This window comes from Botrytis deweyae, assembly GCF_014898535.1.
Source record: "Botrytis deweyae strain B1 chromosome Unknown BDEW_010, whole genome shotgun sequence".
In the NCBI taxonomy this organism is placed as follows: domain Eukaryota; kingdom Fungi; phylum Ascomycota; class Leotiomycetes; order Helotiales; family Sclerotiniaceae; genus Botrytis; species Botrytis deweyae.
In genome coordinates this window covers 330,380-343,899 of record NW_024066217.1, presented here as the reverse complement: position 1 = coordinate 343,899, position 13,520 = coordinate 330,380, and the positions used below count along the sequence as shown (strand labels likewise).

The 13,520-nt window shown below is 43.0% G+C and overlaps 4 protein-coding genes across 4 annotated transcripts; 3 read left to right on the top strand and 1 right to left on the bottom strand.

Annotated features, from left to right (window-relative positions):
• Positions 1–1,720: 1,720 nt before the first annotated feature.
• EAE98_005188 (uncharacterized protein) lies at positions 1,721–2,476 on the top strand (the record flags this gene model as incomplete). Its single annotated transcript, XM_038952809.1, has 1 exon — positions 1,721–2,476. One exon carries the CDS (start codon positions 1,721–1,723, stop codon positions 2,474–2,476), a length of 756 nt encoding a protein of 251 aa, XP_038810651.1.
• Positions 2,477–3,649: 1,173 nt separating this feature from the next.
• Positions 3,650–7,200, bottom strand: EAE98_005187 (uncharacterized protein; the record flags this gene model as incomplete). Its single annotated transcript, XM_038952808.1, has 4 exons — positions 3,650–3,913; positions 3,970–5,583; positions 6,374–7,001; positions 7,115–7,200. The coding sequence occupies 4 exons, from the start codon at positions 7,198–7,200 to the stop codon at positions 3,650–3,652; spliced, it is 2,592 nt and encodes an 863-aa protein (XP_038810650.1).
• Positions 7,201–7,981: 781 nt separating this feature from the next.
• Positions 7,982–11,224, top strand: EAE98_005186 (uncharacterized protein; the record flags this gene model as incomplete). Its single annotated transcript, XM_038952807.1, has 2 exons — positions 7,982–8,206; positions 8,261–11,224. 2 exons carry the CDS (start codon positions 7,982–7,984, stop codon positions 11,222–11,224), a joined length of 3,189 nt encoding a protein of 1,062 aa, XP_038810649.1.
• A 920-nt stretch (positions 11,225–12,144) lies between these two features.
• EAE98_005185 (uncharacterized protein) lies at positions 12,145–13,378 on the top strand (the record flags this gene model as incomplete). Its single annotated transcript, XM_038952806.1, has 4 exons — positions 12,145–12,514; positions 12,567–12,722; positions 12,771–13,146; positions 13,198–13,378. The coding sequence occupies 4 exons, from the start codon at positions 12,145–12,147 to the stop codon at positions 13,376–13,378; spliced, it is 1,083 nt and encodes a 360-aa protein (XP_038810648.1).
• Between the last annotated feature and the right edge of the window lie 142 nt (positions 13,379–13,520).

Sequence of the window (13,520 nt, the reverse complement as noted above, 5' to 3'; positions counted from 1 at the left end):
GTTGCGAATGTCATCATTCTCGATATGTTGACGCATACATGGAAGACGAATTTACATACGTTATGTGGTTATGTTATGAACTGGGTGGAAAATAATTTGATTCCTTTTTTTGTTCATACATTTAATACCCTGTTGTAGTATAGATAGCGCGAATTTTATCAATTTATGACATTTATAGAGTAGAGATTATCATTCCTATTTTTATCATCATGTGTTTGGAGTTTTGTAATCTTGATTCTTGAGTTGTGGAATTAATTATTTTTGTATAGGCGTAATGATTAGATTTAAACCTTGTAGGTAGTTTGAAAACTCCTTTCCTTTTCGAGAGGAAGAGGAAGAGGAAGAGGAAGAGGAAGAGGAAGAGGAAGAGAGAGCGGTAATTCTGTTCTGAGATTTTTGCTTGATATTTTACTTTATTGTATTGTATGTATGTATGTATGTATGTATGTATGTATGTATGTATGTATGTATGTATGTATGTATGTATGTATGTATGTATGTATGTATGTATGTATGTATGTATGAGATTGAGAGTTTCAATACATATAGTCTGGTATGAATTAAAGGGGCTTGGGGGAGTGTATGAAAGAGTTCTGGAGAAGTATGAATAGGATTTTGGGAATCTAGGTTTATTAGATATGTAACATTAAGATATTGAGATATTCAGCTAGTATCGCTTGGTGTATGAGTTGAGAGTGTTGAATGTGTGAAAGAGGTTGTTGGGATATGAGTTTAGATATAGGATTGAGATATTGAAGTTGTATTATTTGTATTTGATATGAATTAGAGTAGAGGACTTAGGGGAGATATTTGAATGGGTTTGTTAGATTAGATGTATAATAGCGGATATTCAATTTATGTTGTTTGATATTAGTTGGGGGTTTTGTATGAGAAAGAGTATCTGGAATAGTGGTAGTAGCAAATTCTTAATCGATTCGGTCTATATAGCTATGCTAAGACCATGCGATGCGCCTGTATCTGCTTCTAATTGAATGAAGTAGATGGGAAAAAGAAATAACCCCCCCCCCCCCCCCCCCGCCGCGAACTTCCCAATAAGACCCTCGGGCAACCCCCCGAGCGGTCTTCTCAAGTCCTTCTATCTGGAATATAATTCATTGAATATATTATATTGAGACATTCAACTGTTATCGTCTGGTGTATAGTAAACGAGTTAAGAGAATGTATAAAGTTTGATTAGAATATGTATTTATTGAATATATAGATAGGATTGGAATATTGAACTTAGATCATCTGATATAAATTACATGAGTTAATCTGCGTGTTTGAAAGTTTGAAAAGAGAATAATAGGACAAGAATTCATCAGATATACTAAAAAAGACTTTCGACCATGTAATCTTACATACTTTGATACCGTCAATTGACACAACAAAGAAACAACCCCATCCCACACAATGAACCTATCCAGCTTTCTTTGTCATCTTCTTTCTTCTTTATCAAGCATCTCCAAGAACAATACAATTGTCTTGAGAACAGTTACCAAGTCGACGATGTAGATGCATCGCCGCGAAAAGATGAAGAACAGGAATTGAACAAATTCGCATGGGGAAGTATAAATGGCTGGATTACGTCTGAGAGATGTTGTTTCTTTAGAACTCATAACTCATTCATAACTACCTTACTATTCTATTCATACATCTATAACTGTATATCAGTTGTCTTTTTAACTAGCTTTAGAAAACTTCATTGGTATTTACAATTATGGCTGATACTGTTATGCAGGATGCTGTTATGCAGGATACTGTTATGCAAGATACTGTCATGCAAGATCTTACCACGCAAGATACTATCGAGCCAGGCGTCGTGCGAAAAATAGCCAAGATGAGAACCCCCAGAAAAACCAGCTCGGAAATATCCATATACAGCAACGAATGGAAACCCAGCGAAAAAGTGCTCCTTCTGAACCTCTACACCACCCACCCCGATGTTTCTCGGCTGGCAAATGGCGACTTCCACCACCGGGCCGGCACCCTGGCGAGCTTGATGCGCGACATGACGGCCGAGTCCGTCAAACATTACCCCGGAGGCTCGTTGCACGAGACGGATCCATGGATTCCCAGAACGTACACGGATGGAACGATTCGAAACGCAGTGGCACGGTATCTTCTGGAAGAAGATAACTTGGCGCTTGAGTTGGAGGCCGAGTTGAACGCTCACTATGGTATTGTTTCGGACGTCGCAGTGGAAGAGGCCGCACTGAAACGGGCCGCAGCCGAAAGGCGAGCCGAAAGGCGAGCCGAAAGGCGAGCACTGAAAAATGAGTCCAGAATGGCGGAGAGATTAGCGAGAGAATTGAAGCAGCGGGAGAAAGCTATACTTCGAGAAGAGAAAGAAAAGAAATTCCAAGAAGACAGGCGCAAACGTGAACAAGAGCGTATTAAAAATGTGAACGAGGCTCTTAGATTAGCATTTGCAAAACCTAAAAAGCCTGTTATCATTGCCAAGACCGATGCTTGATCAACTCTGACCTCTATTTCTTAATTCGTGCTCTCACTCAAATCTAGGCTGGTCCTAGTTTTCACGTAATCTTCTCATTCACACTGCTCTGCTAAACCCATCGTAACTTTGAAATTCAAAATAAAAAACATAACTTTCCTTATAAAAACACAATCATGCCCCAGTGAAAATCATTAATCACCGTGGTGTCGTGCATTAACACATAACACATATCGTATCTTCCCAATGAATAAAATTGAAGTCCATACCACTAGAAGCAGAACATTAGATGCCGTCGAAAGGATCTTCGAAGCTCGAGCCGGAGATTAGACAGTTCCCGTCCCATCTCAAATCAAACCCCTCATTTAGCACTAGCATATATTCATACAAAAGCGAAACAAATGACCGACTATTCTGCAACAGACTGGCTTCCAGCCAATCTATCAGTCTGCAATCAATACCAATATAAACCACATCCGTATCCCCATCCCAATCTTATCCATATGTAAACGTTTCCTCCACTTCGAATTTCGACATATTTCTCAAGGGGCAGTCAGCATTTTCCTTCCCTCCGCCTAACACCTTCATCCCACCCACTTACCCAATCTTGAATAACTTTAAGTTAACCTTTAGATACCTACTTAGAAAAGACTATATTCAAATCCCAGATTATTCAAAAATCGGCACTCGAAATCCAAAGGCAACGCTGAAGCATCACATCGAAGCAAATGCCCATCCCCAAAAGTCATAAGCCTTGGAACTGAAGGATCGAGTTATTAAACTAACAAACAGCACAGAATATCATGGTTTATCTTCCAATGTTATCGTTAAAAAGCACACTTATGCAAGATCCTCGATAATAATTTGTGTTCTCATGACACACGAAAATATTTCTTGTTTTCTTAAAATCATCATCATCATTATCATCATAATCTTAATTTATACCATCTATCCCAACTGATTCGTTTCAATTCATACCGCACCATACACACTCAAAGATTCTCCACTCCCATACAGTATAGCCGTACCATTGTACCTCGAATCCTGAGACGCACAATGTAAACGCACGCCCACGTGCATAAATTTGCACAGAAACAGAAATCAAAACAGACCAGATGATGATCAATAAATCCCTTTCAAACGCCCATTGCATATCCTTATGTCCAAAGTTCATCATTCCCCAAGTTGCTGTGATTACTCAACTGTGATTTCAGCAGTTGGGTCTTTCCTAATATCCAATTCCATTAAACCTTCTTTCTTATCAATGACAAGACCCTTCTCGTTGGCCAAATGCAGAAGACAGATGAAACAATAACTAGTCGAGATATCATTCATGACTTGCTTTGGATATACAGTCTGAAGGTTTTGCATGACGGTTGTAAACTGAAGGGTTTCATTTTCATCCGTAGGAATTTTGACAGGTGGAGTTGGGAGTCGTGATGTAGAAAGTGACATGTCCTGTTTCAATTTGTTAGTGATAACATTCGGGTACTATGAGGAACAGATAAACTTACTGGTTGTTCTGGCTCACTAAATCCAATGCCCTTCCATAACTCCTCTTTCAACCTCCTAACATCAACCTTCTTGGCAACCCTAGCATATTGCACATATTCAGGCCTCAATCTTCTACTTTGTGTGACCAGCTGTGTACCAAACGCGCCCTCTTCTCCGTCTACATCTTGAGCTCCAGCATTTAATATGGCAGCGATACCACCAATGCCTGCACCTTGTCCTTCAGCTCCAGGCGAAAATTGTTCACGTGCGTCGGCGAATTCCATATCATCATCATCATCTATACCTGGCATGGCCAAACCGTCGTCTTGGAAGAAGTTGGCGTCATAATCTCCATGAGGCGGAGCTTCATCCTCTAATGTGTGAGCAGGTTCTTCTTTTCGTGCCCAATAATCTTCACCAATCTCGCCTTCAGGGATATCATCCTCCTTCTTTTGACCAAAAGTACCGGGTTTGGCACCAAACCCAGATTTTCGACTACCCATTCTAGCTTTGGGTTTAAGGAAAAGACGTAACAGTTGTTTGGAGTTGAAATGCTTGTCATCGGGAAGAAGATTTCTTGTCTTGGACTTCCAATCTTTCTTTGGTAAAGATATCGTAGCATTGGTTGGTGCATGAGTATAAATGGTTTCAGCCAAGGTGGCATTTAAAGGAGAAATGAAGTCGATTTCGAATGGCTCTTTCTCTTTGCGCGGCTTTGTAACTGTTGGCTTGTTGACGTCTTTGATCTTTCGTATCCTCCAGTGTTCAGGACCGGCCCAATTCTTTTGCAACGCCTCGTCGAAATAACTCAAAATGTCATCATGGCCACCTTCCTTCTTTGATCCACGATCAAGAGATATGATGTACTCGCCGGTTTCGGGGTCAAATGAGCCAGCACCTCCTTCTCCATCCTCACCATCTCCACCATCATTATCGTATCCCACATCGTGAACTCGCATGCGTGGTTCGATTGCGGCATCACGAGCCCAAGCTTCACCACCTTCACCAAATCCAGCATCATCTGGAATATCAAAATTTCCAAGAAGTCCATCGTCGTCATCATCGAATCCAATAGGGTTATCATCGTCTAGGAAAATTCCTGACCTATCACCAACACCATTGTCATCCGACTTGTCTTTCTCTTGTCGCCAATCTTCTGGTGCTTTTAAAAATGGAATATCCATAGAACCAGATGGATCTCCAAGGTCAAAATTCTTCAATGATGGACAAATGTCTTGTTCTTCAAGGAAATCCAAGTTCGGGAAAAATTTGACTCCCAAAGCTTCCACATCTATCTCCACGTCTTCTCCATCATCTTCGTCATCCTCGTCATCTTTTAGAGTGACGTTTGCCGATTCTAAAACATCTTCCTCATCCTCTTCAATGGCATCATCCTTTCTTCTTCTACCCCGTCCTTCTGCCGAAGCGTCACCTGCGTCATCGCTACTATCAAAAACAATACGCCCTTTAGAGTCGATAGAGAGATGATTTAAAAGTAGACCTTTAGCACCCCCTTCATCGAAGTCTGCAGATGCTTTTTTAAATAAAGGATCAACGGAGAATTCAAGTTCGAACTTCTTCAATTGTAATGCTGAGAACGAAGTTGCAAGAGTTGCTTCTGATGAGCGTTGAGTCTGAACTTATGATTAGCTAGGGGTTTTCTGATCAATTATACTAAGTGCACGGTTTGACCAAGACAAACAGGTATCACAATCAGACTTAAAGGTCAAGTGAACCTCGGGATGTAAATTATTTCAAGTACTCTTTGGGGAAAAGCACTAGAACCAAAAAGTTTTACACTCGAAGAAGAAATTCCCTCTGCAGTCCCCCAAACCAAAAAGGATGAAACGAAAGAGATAAAGATGAAAGAATTGAGAATCGAGGATGCAAAACATGGACTGGCGCCCAGCCTAATGGATCTTTGAGACTAACACCCTTTTGAAGAATGGATCTCGGATCGATATGGGTTGGTTGTGTCCATCATCGTGCTTGCCGCTCTACAGGACCAATTGCACCAGTAGAAAATAATGAAGCAAAATAAGAAACAAAAGGATATTGGAACATACAACAGTGGGGATTCGCTGGTGGTCACCCACCCAACTACTAATCCACCGATCTGAAGCTTGTGTATGGCAGAGCGGACGGGATGCCCAATTCTCTTCAGTCTATGGTCGTATGTACAAGAATTATTCCCATCTGATGTTATATTCAGATGAAAATCCCCGTCTGCATGTCGCTAGACAGAAATCCAAAGACGTCCATCACACCCTACCACTCTGGGGCAGATAAATGATGTGCGACCGCAATTCTGCTTCACATCAAATGTGATCTTCCATATCTCAACTATGAGATTTGGCTTGTTTTGAAAAACTTGTACGTCGATTGGAGAAGAACAAAGTAATAATGAATGTAGGTGGCACATACCCTTTTCTTTGCCTTCTTCCTAATAACCCCATCTTCATCTTCTACCTCTTCCTCACTCTCATCTCCTTCGCCTTCCTCATTGTCGCCCCTTTTCTTCTTGTTGTTCCCGCTATCTGCCAATCCACTCAAAAGCTTACCGGTCTCTGTAGCTACACTGTCGACTCGACTCGTATAAATCTTTACACACCCATCAAGAGTGTAACTGGCCTTTTGAAAATTGACTCCATCACCCTCCTTCAAAAGTGACATGTCATGAAAATAATCAATAAGCGCAAAGTTCCAAGAATTCGCAGCATTGATTTTGTTGTCTGTGGCCATCTTCATCCATTCCTCGAAGTTTGCGAGAATTGGAACACGCTTCATGGGAGTGACTGCGTTTCCTCCAACCATCATAACCCCGCCATCCAAATCATTCTCTTTCCCAGCTCGCCCCGGAGTTCTGTGGTTCACTGACGGTGAGGAGCTTCCTGCTCGTTCGAAGTTCACCAATTTCCGTGGAGTCGCGGCCTTTTTAATTTCGTTCATCTGAGTTTCATGGTGGGCATTTCTCGATTTTAATCGTTTTGCTTTTTCTCGCGCATCGTCATTGAGAGCCAATTTCACTGGCGATGCATCATTCAAAGGTACCCTGCCATCAATCAGTATTGGAAAATCTCGTTCTGCAGAGCGCACGCAAACGAAAAGCATCATATCTGCCAAAGATATGGACATTAAACACCATAGCAACCAGGGCAATCATACTTCACGGGAGATTTTGCAGGAGTTGGTAGAGAGCCAGAAGCAACTCTACCCCTCTTCGCACTTGGGTTTTGTGCGACTCTAGGCATATCAAGAAATATAAAAATTGTCGTGATAGGCAAATGTGTTGCAATGATGTTAAGTTTGAACTTTGTTTATTTTCTATTATTTACATTTTGGTAGGACAGCGGGGACCGATTACCCAACCCAACCCCGACGCGAGTATTGCAGCCTTAGGTATCAGAAAATTTGCTTACATAAGTTGATTCAGAATCGGGATGAGACCTTTTCACATTACATGGTGATTGCCACATCACTTATCGTACGCTGAGAGGATGACCTCGATTCTTGAATAAGACAATACATCCCATTTCAATTTCAATTTGGCACCAGATAATATCTCCCCTCAAGTGTCAAGAAAGTGTTATTATATCCTTCCTATCGGTACCTACTTCTCGCCAGGAACACGACGAGAAACACCAGCGGATGTAACCTTCAAGGCAAGGTTATCTTGTTACTCCATACACGTTTGCCGTTGATCGCCCTTGTCTCAGGTTTATCGATAACCTATCTGATATCTAGGGACCATCAGACCCAGTCATTAGCCACACATACGTGCGATTACGATGTTCTTTGCCATTCACTCTTATGACGAAGATTCCTTTTCCTTGCCGAAATCTCCAATCTCTATCTTGGCAATTTAGCTAGCACAGCCCAGATTACGACTTTGACTTTGAATCTACTTTTATCAGAAGCTTTTCCTTCCGATGTAGGTACTCATAACTTATTATACAATTATCATCGCAATCGCAACTGCAATCGCATTGCTCCAACAAAATCTTCAGGTCCACATCAGATCATGCATCAAGTATGCATCGAACTTCTTTGACTAAGGTGTTATCCCGCCCACCAAAACGTTCCAGATATAATTTCCGAGCTTTCTATCTTACCATATTGATTATTTCATTATTAGCTGTGATAAGTCTTGTCGCAGATCAAAGCGCGAAATACCGTTACGGTTCTCAATATGGTGTCGCACAAAAACGAGCATTGGATGCGCTGGACAGTAAAAGACTTGTGAAACGGGATGAAGAGGTTTGTATATACACACAAGCTACGCCAGACTTTGTGCTCACATTAATACCATAGTGTCGCCTTGTCCATCATGCCGAAGATAAATGCCAATTCATATTGGCGAATTGCCCCGATGAAACTGCAGGACTCCTCAATTACCTTTCGCTTTACTATTGCAAGCTACCAACGGCCCAACCTTTAGCTTTCACCATTCTTATATTATGGCTTGGACTATTATTCTCGACAATCGGAATCGCTGCGAGCGATTTCTTCTGTATCAATTTATCGACAATTGCGAGCATATTGGGTATGAGTGAGAGTATGGCAGGCGTAACATTCCTAGCTTTTGGCAATGGTAGTCCGGATGTATTCTCGACTTTTGCCGCAATGGGTTCGCACAGTGGTAGTCTTGCGGTGGGCGAGCTCATCGGCGCAGCTGGGTTTATTACTGCAGTTGTCGCAGGATCCATGGCTTTAGTCAGAGAGTTTAAGGTTGGCAAAAAGACATTCGTGAGGGATATTGGCTTCTTCATAGTTGCAGCAAGCTTCAGTATGGTATTTCTTGCAGATGGTGCTCTTCACTTGTGGGAATGCTTTGTGATGATTGGGTTTTACCTTTTCTACGTGGTGATAGTAGTGATGTGGCATTGGTACCTGGGAGGACGACGACGTCGTCGTGAAAGAGAGGCCGCAGCTCGTGGTCAGTACTTGGCAATGACAAATGAAGAGATAGAAGTTACCGAGGAAGATGGGGATGATGAGGATGCGCCAGCAGGAGAAAGAGACTTCCGTGGCAATGAGGATTTCGCGGCATTGGAACGTGGCTCTAGTCCTCATCCACGAGTGCCTGAAGATGAAGAGAGTGACGAGGATGGAGATGAAGGCAGATATATTGCTGCCGAGGTGGCTAGCAATATGCGAGTGATACGACCGACCGGTAGCCGGAGGAACACTTTGACTCCCATCCGTCCTAGTTTGGTCGGTGCTCTAGAGTTTAGGTCAGTTCTATCATCTTTACAGAAGTCTCGAGGCTCCCATGGACCGCCGATAAATTTGCGACGATATTCAGATGACCCGTCAACATCATTTGATCAAATCAGGTCATCTGCCACAATATCAGCTCCGGCTTCTGAATATGCCTTGAGCATAAATCCTATTGAGGGTGGTGAAAATGAGACACAGCGCCCTAAGCTAGATACAGTACGCAGTAGAGCCGTCTCTATGAACGCTGCGTCATCCCTCAAGCCTCTAGACCCCGCAGCATTCACTGTCGCAGATGTGCCGGACATTGGTATAATGGCAGCTACTCCCACTTTTCCTCAGCTCCTAAGAGTTCCATCCCCAGGTCCCAAATCGCCCACAGTCTCTATCTCGCCTCCTCCGTCCTTCGATGGATCACAAAATGACAGACTATTCACAAACAGCACGTCGCGTTGGAATGACGATTTGTTGGCACCACCCGGGAATGAATCTCCAGCAGCATCACCCCGGCATCCACGTTCACCAAACTTAGGCCCTGTAAGTTCACAGGCAAACTCTACTAGATCACGAACAGTACAACGACCTCAGCTTCAAATCCCAAGTTCATCAAGAGATAGCTCGCGAAACCGGACACAGTCGCCAATATTACCATTTCCTATTTACACGGACTCTCCACTCTTGTTGTCAGGGAATAGTTCCAAGGCTCCCAGTATCCTGCTGCCAGATTCTGAAATCACACCCGAGTCGGTTAATTTGGAGCACGAGTTGCACTGTCCGGAAAGGCCAATAAGATGGTGGCCATATCGCATATTACCCAGCCCACAAATCGTACTTACAGCTCTATTTCCTACACTATGCACGTGGAGAGATAAGAGCCGATGGGATAAGTTTATCAGCGTCATTTCGGCCCCTAGCATCTTTCTTTTGGCAATCACATTGCCAGTGGTTGAGTCAGAATCCAAAGACCAGGAAGAGACAAGCTCCATTGACCAAAGGAGGGAATCGGGCACATTGAGGAGAAACACCGGCCCATTACTGATCCCAGATAGTCCATCATTCATTTCAGAAGCAGGATCCGAATGGGTAGAATACCAACGGAGTCGACGGAACACACAGACTGATGATTGTCCTCGGTCCCCTATTTCAGATTTTGGTCAACACAACACCGCGGCGGTAGCCATCTCTGCTGAGCGCCATCATATTCATTCGCATCAAATTCCCATGTCACCCACCAAAAATCTAGGTCCGTCTCACGAGGATGCGATTCATAGCGAACCCGGGGTAGAACATTCTAGAGACTGGAACCGCTGGCTTGTCGCGCTTCAATTGTTTACAGCTCCTCTTTTTGTGGTATTTATATTTTGGGCCAACACTGACGATGGTGACTCGAGGTCGCTCATACGTCTACTTTTGTATTCCATTCTCGGGTCTCTGGTAGCATTTGCCATTCTCGTATTAACGACGACACATTCGAGGCCCCCTAAACATCGATTCGTGCTTTGTTTCATCGGTTTCGTCGTTGCCATTGCTTGGATTTCCACCATTGCCAACGAAGTTGTCGGAGTTCTCAAAGCATTTGGTGTCATTTTAGGTATCTCCGACGCAATCCTTGGCCTTACTATCTTCGCCGTTGGCAATTCATTAGGAGACCTCGTTGCCGATATCACAGTTGCCAGATTGGGATATCCTGTTATGGCATTGAGTGCTTGCTTTGGGGGACCGATGCTAAATATTCTCATTGGCATTGGTGTTAGTGGTGCATACATGACAATTAAAGAGGCCAACCACAAACATCACAAGCATCCGAACAAAGACATCAAATATAAGCCATACGAGATTGAAGTCAGTGGTACACTAATGGTCAGCGCCATCACTTTGCTAATCACATTAGTCGGACTTCTCATTGCAGTACCGATGAACAAATGGGTAATGAGTAGGAAAATTGGATGGGGTTTGATTATTCTCTGGTCCATCAGTACAATGATTAATCTTGCCGTGGAGGTTAGTGGCGTTTGGGGTGATAATCTGGACCTGTCTACCTTCTTTTCACAAAATTGAGGATATTTTTGATGTAGATGATGAATTATGTTTAATAGTAGAAAGGTAAGGGGGTAGAGTTGTACTATACCCAGAATATATAGGTTGCTTTTTTGGTATGATTCTAAATGGCTAAGTTATTTCCAACATCAATACTTTGTTCAAGATAAGAAGACAAGTATTCTCAATCCTAGTATTGGAGAATGGTGATTCTTATCAGTCTCGCCTTTCTATGACTAGGTAGTATATAGCATGGTATTGTATGGTATTCTTCAAGGGAAATTGATTCGTATTTTGAATAATAAAGCTTTCTCTGTTGAACCAATTGACTATTATTGGAGTCTCCCCTCAAGTGTCACCTATGTAGTTAGTATAAAAGGCAATCGCCATCTATCAGACAGCCTTTGGACTACAATAAGCCTTGTAGATTTTGATATTTGATTGATTTCGTTCATATACATGAGCGAACACTACCTATATATGTATTTGAATAAACGATTGAGTCCATAATAAATACCTGGGTACTCTTTTGAACATCAGACCTCAATTGCAGCAGTTTTACATTTACCTATTACTCAAAAATCTAGACCCCCTCGAGACCCCATCCTATATTGGCCTTGTCTCTAAGGCACGCATGCCAACTTTCCGAAACTTAACCGGCTCGAAGCACTACTAAACTCCCGCCCCGCTACAGCACATCAGACAAGACAAGACAACAAAAGCTCCCTCCAACCCTGAATTAGGATAACCAGCAGGATACCTACGTAACCTTAACAATTATTCTACCCCTCATCTCACCTTTTTTTCGAAATCATCCAAGATCACTCTTGTGAGGCGCCATTGCTTGCGACAATCTATTAAGGCCCAACACTTTCTTATTAAGACTACAGTATCTTCTAGCCCTCGAGTTAACTTCTCTGGCTATCGCGATAATGAGCACCATGCTCCCGGGGACACACGTCTTCTCTCATCAACATCAATATAATCCGCAGGTCGACCAACCATGGATGCACCAGCAGACCCACCTTCAACAGGCGCAGCAGCAGCATGCAGCGGCGGTTCAAGCAGCTCATTATAATCGCATGGCGGGTCAAAACCAAAACCACAACGCCGCTGTACCTTCCATTTCTTCAAATCACGGACAAGACGCAGCAGCCATGATCGACTCCAATGTTTCAGAAGAAAATAGAAGGACTTTGAACTTCATTGCAGATTTACTCAATGAAGACACCAGGGAAGCTGCTCTCCTGGAACTCAGCAAGAAGCGCGAGCAAGTGCCAGAGCTTGCATTGATACTGTGGCATTCTTTTGGTAAATTTACGCCGTCGGAAGGGGTAGCATTATGACATGCTGACAGATCTAGGTGTGATGACATCACTTCTTCAAGAGATAATCTCAGTCTATACTCTTCTCAATCCCTCCCAACTCACCGCCGCCGCATCAAATCGAGTCTGCAACGCCTTGGCCCTTCTACAATGCGTAGCTTCTCACAATGAGACTCGCGCCCTTTTCTTGAACGGTTGGTTATCCAGACATTATTGATATGACACAGAACTGACATTAGTAGCTCACATCCCGCTTTTCCTCTACCCTTTCCTCAACACGACTTCCAAATCCCGACCTTTCGAGTATTTACGTCTTACCTCCCTTGGAGTCATCGGGGCCCTTGTCAAGAACGATTCATCCGATGTCATCAATTTTCTCCTCACTACTGAAATAATTCCATTATGTCTTCGAATCATGGAGACCGGGTCAGAACTTAGTAAGACGGTTGCAATCTTCATTGTGCAGAAGATCCTTCTCGATGATCATGGTCTTAATTATATTTGTGCTACCTATGAGCGCTTTTATGCTGTTGGCACAGTACTCAGCAATATGGTTTCACAACTTGTTGAACAACAAACTGCGCGATTGTTGAAGCATGTCGTCCGCTGCTTCCTTCGGTGAGAATACATCCAAGATTTTGATTTCGATTCCGCTAATATGAATGTCAGATTGAGTGATAATGCGCGAGCCCGCGAAGCTCTCCGCCAATGTCTCCCCGAACCTCTTCGCGATGCCACTTTCTCCTCGGTCCTTCGTGATGACGCTGCTACCAAACGATGCCTTGCACAACTCCTTATCAATTTATCCGACAATGTTGTTGAATCTTCATCGGGTCACCAAGGTCTCTAATATCCACTTTCTAATTCCACTTTCAATGTACAATTATAAAAGCACCGATACGACGCAAACGAGCATGGGGGATTTCATCTTCGGTTTTGCATAGACATCACGATACCCGGTCTTTCTTTTCGGAAATGTCGTAGGTCTTTGC